The sequence below is a fragment of the Mandrillus leucophaeus genome, unplaced genomic scaffold (genome assembly GCF_000951045.1).
Source record: "Mandrillus leucophaeus isolate KB7577 unplaced genomic scaffold, Mleu.le_1.0 Scaffold109, whole genome shotgun sequence".
In the NCBI taxonomy this organism is placed as follows: domain Eukaryota; kingdom Metazoa; phylum Chordata; class Mammalia; order Primates; family Cercopithecidae; genus Mandrillus; species Mandrillus leucophaeus.
The window spans coordinates 1,032,348-1,038,269 of record NW_012099098.1 but is presented as its reverse complement, the minus strand read 5'-3'; the positions used below and the strand labels follow the sequence as shown (position 1 = coordinate 1,038,269).

The 5,922-nt window shown below is 52.8% G+C and overlaps 1 protein-coding gene across 4 annotated transcripts in view; it reads right to left on the bottom strand.

The window, feature by feature from the left end:
- The window catches only part of CIZ1 (CDKN1A interacting zinc finger protein 1), a 46,789-nt gene that overhangs the window by 6,461 nt on the left and 34,406 nt on the right, over positions 1-5,922 (bottom strand). For all 4 annotated transcript variants that reach the window (XM_011987947.1, XM_011987953.1, XM_011987939.1 and 1 more), the window contains 3 exons: positions 5,547-5,668; positions 4,745-4,942; positions 3,518-3,642 (listed from right to left, as the gene is read on the bottom strand). In XM_011987947.1, the coding sequence (XP_011843337.1) occupies positions 3,518-3,642; positions 4,745-4,942; positions 5,547-5,668 (445 nt within the window). The remainder of the gene's footprint in view (positions 1-3,517; positions 3,643-4,744; positions 4,943-5,546; positions 5,669-5,922) is intronic.

The window sequence follows — 5,922 nt, the reverse complement described above, 5'->3', positions numbered from 1 at the left end:
AGCTCACTGCAAGCTCCGCCTCCCGGATTTACGCCATTCTCCTGCCTCAGCCTCCCGAGTAGCTGGGACTACAGGCGCCTGCCACCACGCCCGGCTAGTTTTTTTGTATTTTTAGTAGAGACGGGGTTTCACGGGATGGTCTCGATCTCCTGACCTTGTGATCCGCCCATCTCGGCCTCCCAAAGTGCTGGGATTACAGGCTTGAGCCACTGCGCCCGGCTGGAATTTTCCTTTCAAACAGTTTTGTAAAGTTTGCATTTTTTTTTTTTTTTTAAGAGATAGGGTCTCGCACTGTCATCCAGGCTGGAGTGCAGTGGCATGATCAAGGCTCACTGCAGCCTCCACCTCCTGGGCTCAAGCAGTCCTCCCACCTCAGCCTCCTAAGTAGCTGGGACTACAAGTGCATGCCACCAGGCCTGGCTAATTTTTTATAGTTTGTAGAGGCACAGGTCTCAGGATGGGCTGGTCTTGGACTCCTAAACTCAAGCAATACCCCCACCTCAGCCTCCCAAAGTGCTGGGATTATAGGTGTGAGCCACCATGCCAGTCTGGCTCTATTTTTTTAATGTGCATTTTGATCTCTGTGAGAGAAAAACACAATAAATGAAGAAAGGGGGTGGGGAGAGAACATGGTCATCAAACAGGTGGACACCTTGTGCCAGTGTCATGTCTGAGGCTGCCCAGAAATGGCCAAAGAAGGTCGGGTATGGTGGCTCACACCTGTAATCCCAGCACTTTGGGAGGCCAAGGCGGGCAGATCACGAGGTCAGGAGATCAAGATCATCCTGGCTAACATGGAGAAACCCTGTCTCTACTAAAAATACAAAAAATTAGCTGGGCGTGGTGGTGGGCACCCGTAGTCCCAGATACTCGGGAGACTGAGGCAGGAGAATGGCGTGAACCCAGGAGGTGGAGTTTGCAGTGAGCTGAGATTGCACCACTGCACTCCAGCCTGAGCAACAGAGCAAGACTCCGTCTCAAAAAAAAAAAAAAAAAGGCCAAGATTGGGGGATCACATGAGGCCAGCAGTTCGAGACCAGCCTGGGGCAATGTGGTGAAACCCCCTCTCTACTAAAAATACAAAAATTAGCCAGGCATGGTGGCACGCCTGTAATCTCAGCTACTTGGGAGGCTGAGGCACGAGAATTGCTTGAACCCGGAAGCGGAGGTTGCAGTGAGCCATGATCATGCCACTACACTCTAGCCTGGGTGACACAGTGTGACTGTCTCAAGAGAAAAAAAAAGAAAAGAAATGGCAAGGGCTTATTTCACAGCACCTGCTCTGTGGGCTTTGAGGAGGGAGGAGACGGGCACCCCCCCAGCTAGGGTATTGGGATCCAGCCTTCAGCCCCATTCCTGGGAACACCCCCCCTGCCTTCCATGGGGAAATGTATTTCCATGTGATTTGGGTAGAGCTGGCCTGCCTAGGCCTAGCCAGTCAGAACGCCCCATCCCTGGCCAGGGGATTGCTTCAGAAACGTGCACATGACCACAACCAAATTAACCAGCATTTCCCCTAGAAACTGTTCTGCTACTGCAGACACAGGTGACTGCCCTTCCTTGGAGGTCACTGTGCAGGGAGGCTGGGGCTGTGGGTACCTGGTGCCCACTGTAGTAAGAGATGGAGCCTCTCTAAGAAATGGTATCCCCTGGGTCCTGCTGTATATCTTGCCTTCCCACTTACCTAAGCCAGAAATGTTGCTCCTTTTTGCTCAAGCTAATTTCTGTCTTACAGAAATTAGAATTTTTGTCACTTACAACCGCAAAGAACCGCCACTGATGCAGGAGGACAGTATTGATGTCTTTGTGTTGGGGACCAAGGTGAGGTGGTCATAGCTAGGGACTGGAGGGACTTTTTACATTTTTGTTGTTGTTTTGTGAGATGGAATCTCACTCTGTCACCCAGGTTGGAGTGCAGTGGTATGATCTCAGCTCACTGCAACCTCCGCCCCCGGGTTCAAGCAATTCTGCCTCAGCCTCCTAAGTAGCTGGGATCACAGGCATGCACCACCATACCCAGCCAACTCTGTATTTTTAGTAGAGAAAGGGGTTCCACCATGTTGGCCAGGCTGGTCTTGAACTCCTGACCTCAGGTGATCTGCCCACGTCAGCTTCCCAGAGTGCTAGGATTACAAGCCTGAGCCACTGCACCTGACCATAATGTTCTTCATGGCCTCGGGGCCAAGTAGGATTCAAGAGAAGACTTCATGGAGAGAGATCATTGGGAGAGGGTTTGATAAATCCCCGACACCTGAAGTTTGTTAACAGCTTGTGCTAAGTATGTCTTTGTAGTTTTCTTCTGTGTCACAAGATCTATTTTTATACAAACAACTCATTCTGCAGATGCAGTTTTGAATCCTGTTTTACTCTGACATTGCATCACCTTTCCACATTATTATAAATTCCCCAGTTATCCTATTTGTTCATTGTTCCATGAGCTGGGCGGGCTTTTTCACCATCTAACCAATCCCCTACTTTTGAGTATTTTAGATCATTTCCCGTTAGTTTTTTTTTTTACCATGATACTAATAGCAAAGAACGTCTTGGTGAGTCATCATTCTCCTGTGTTTATGATTATTTCACCCAAGTAGAAAACCACTCAAGGAAATTCTTCTCAACGTGAGAAACAGCTAACAGAGACGCAGGCTGCAGGCAAGCAGAGGTCACCAAGAGCCCTTCCTGTCCCCTCAGCCCCACCTGGAAGCTTCAAATCGTGACTTCTGTAAAATCAGGACAGAGCCCGTGCCCACTGACTCAAGGGACCGTCCAGCCTATGAAAGTGTTTGATTTGCCCTCCGTAGGGTTTGTTTTGTTTCAATTCTGAACTAGCTGTTAACATTTTGAAATTGGGAGATTTCACATACAAACCTGGATTTCTGGATTCTTCTTAAAACTAAGAGATCTGGAGCTGAGAAGCAGCTGTCTCATAAGACAGAGCCTGTGTCCCAGCTGTTGCCCTAGCTAACATGGTCCTGCTGCTGAGATGACACGTCCCAGCCCTTGCACACCTTTACAACTGCCCACAGAGTCCTGAAAGCACCTCCGGCTGCCCGCCAGGCCTTCCCGCCCCAGTCTAGTTCCACATCCCAGGAGGGCTGAAGTTTCTGATTAAACAGGCCCCCATGACAATGAAAGGGGGAGACACAGGGAAGCCCTAACCTCCAACCACAAAAGAACCTGATCCTCAGCCTTGTCACCCCACAGCGGGGTCAGCACACGTGCCGCAGGGGTCAGGGGTCTGTGCCACAACGTGTCCTCTCCCACAGGGATGGTCACACTGTCTCTGTCCAGAGGGAATCTTAAGAGACTGTCATGAATTCTTGTACTATATCCCTCACCAAGCCATGTTACAGGCAGGGAAAACTGAGGTTCAAGGTCACACAGTTAACAGTGTGAGGAGGCCTGGCTGGCGGTGGCAATGCTTAACCCAAAGGTAGACCCTGCAGATGGCAGATTCAGGCCCTGGCTGACGAGACCGCCTCCCCACAACGCAGAGCTTCCACGATCCCCCACTCACTCATCCTCTGTCTCCAGGACATCCCGGGGCACGGGCAGCAGGGACAGGAGGCAGGCTTGGCTCATGTGCTGGATCTCCCCTAGCCGCTGCTGGTGCTGAGGCTCCGACATGTGGTCCTGGAACTCCTGCAGCAGTAGGGAGTGAGGGATGGGCCTGGGGCGTGAGCCCGGAACAGTGGGCAAGGCTGGGGCCTCGGGAGGCAGATCCCCAGCCTCATCACTGTGAGCCCATTTCTCTCGCCACACATTTCTCTCTTGTGTAGGCTGGAGCAGGCACGATAAACTGAGACACAGGGCACACGCCAGCCCAAGCTTCTGCCCCTCCCAGAGAATGTGTGAGTGCCTCAAAGACAAGGAGCAGCCTGGTTAGCATCCAGGTCTCCAAGGCTCTGCCAGGTGAGGCACAGAGTAACACAGCTCACAGCACAAGAGTAGTAATAATACAAGTACAATGCGATCATGATTACTGCTACACTCACTTTGGGCCAGGCCTGCGCTCAGGACTCCAATGTCACATTGGTGACTCCCCAGAACCACCCAGTGAGGTAGATTCTAAATCTTTCTTTCTTTCTTTCTTTCTTTTTTTGAGACAGAGGCTTGCTCTGTCACCCAGACTGGAGTACAGTGACATGATCTCAGCTCACTGCAACCTCTGCCTCCTGGATTCTCCTGCCTCAGCCTCCTGAGTAGCTAGGATTACAGACGCATGCCACTACATATTTTTAGTAGAGATGGGGTTTCACCATGTTGGTCAGGCCGGTCTCAAACTCCTGACCTCGTGATCCGCCCACCTCGGCCTTCCAAAGTGCTGGGATTACAGGCGTGAGCCACCGTGCCGGACCCTAAACTTTCCTTTGTCTGATGCAAGAGGAAATAGGCACGGGGTGGAATTCGCTTTCCAAGGTCCCCCAGCTACTCAGAGCCGATATGAACCAGATCTGCCTGACTCTAAAAACCTGCTTGAGCCCAAGAGGTAGAGGCTGCAGTGAGCTGAGATGATGCCACTGCATTCCAACCTGGGAGACAGAGTAAGACCCTGTCTAGAAACAAAAAACAAAAAAACAAAACCACCAAAACCTGCCTTCTTGGCTGGTCAGGAAATGTTTCCCAAGCAAATGCATGGCTGCTGGAGGCAGGGCCCAGTGCAGCCTGAGGCAGCCTTGGGAGGGCAGGTTGCGCACTCCACGCAAGCCCCACCCCTCCCCGCCCTTATCTCCTGTATCAGTACCTGCTGGCTGGAGCAGCTGGCCTTGCAGATGTAGCAGAAGAACTGGAGGGCCTGCTTTGAGGGAGTGCTGGTAGCTGCAGGGGTGGAGGAGGCAGAGTCACTGGGGCGGGGCACAGGTGTCAGGGGTACAGTGCTAAAGGCCCGGCTGTCACTGCTCTGCAGAATGGTGACCTTCAGGGAGCCCCCAGCGCCCCATACCTGCATGGGGAGTAGAAACTGAGCTTCTACCAACTGTGTACTTACAGTGGGCCAGCCCAGCATTCGACATCTACCAACATTGTCTCATCAGATCTTCCTGACGATGGGGAAACTGAGGCTCTGAGCTGTTAGGGGACCACCCCAGCTTACACAGCTAGAAAACACTGCAGTCAGGATGCGTACCCAGGTCAGCCTAAAGTACCACCCGTCCCACCCCTTGTATGACAGATGGGGAAACAGACTCATAGAAGGGAAAGGGTTTGCCCACAGTTATGCAGAGCTGGGACCCAAACCCCACAAAGAGGCTTCCACTCTGTGCTCTCTCCATGAGGGCAACATTACCCATGCAAGACTGGGGCTCTTGCTTGGGGATGGGCAGGCTGGAAGGGATGGATGTGAAGACAGCACAACAGCAAGAAGGTCCCATGCAGACCACTGTCAAGCCCAGCCTGGTCTGTCCCCCCATCCTAGGCAGAGGCCTGTCATCCCATTTCACAGCGGGGGAAACACAAGGAGGCCCTGAGGTGGCCTGGGGCAGAAAGAGGCCATCCCACCCTGCTGGGCTCTGTGGCCCTCACACTGCCACATCAGGGCCTCTACCCACCCCTGGCATCTCTCTCGCTCTGTTTTCACATTCTCCCACATCTAGGCCACTGGCCGACTCCTTCTGGATCTCTTCCATGCTGACTTGGGTGCCCACAGGCTCCGGCAAGGTCTTTTCCATGCCTGAAATGACAGATGTGCTCTGTTTCCCAGAGTGCATCTCCCACCCCAGGACCAAGAGTTGCTTTCTCCGTCCGCAGCCAGAACCTTGAGGCCCCCAGCATGGATGATCCTGGACCTGGGTTCCGGGCCTAGCCATCAGTCCCAGGCAGCACCCAGTCAGGGGAGGAATGAAGGGTCTGGGCAGAGCTGTCCCGTCACCAGACCAGCTGGAAGCCAGTGCTCACTTACCTCCACCAGCTTCTACTGCATCAGGT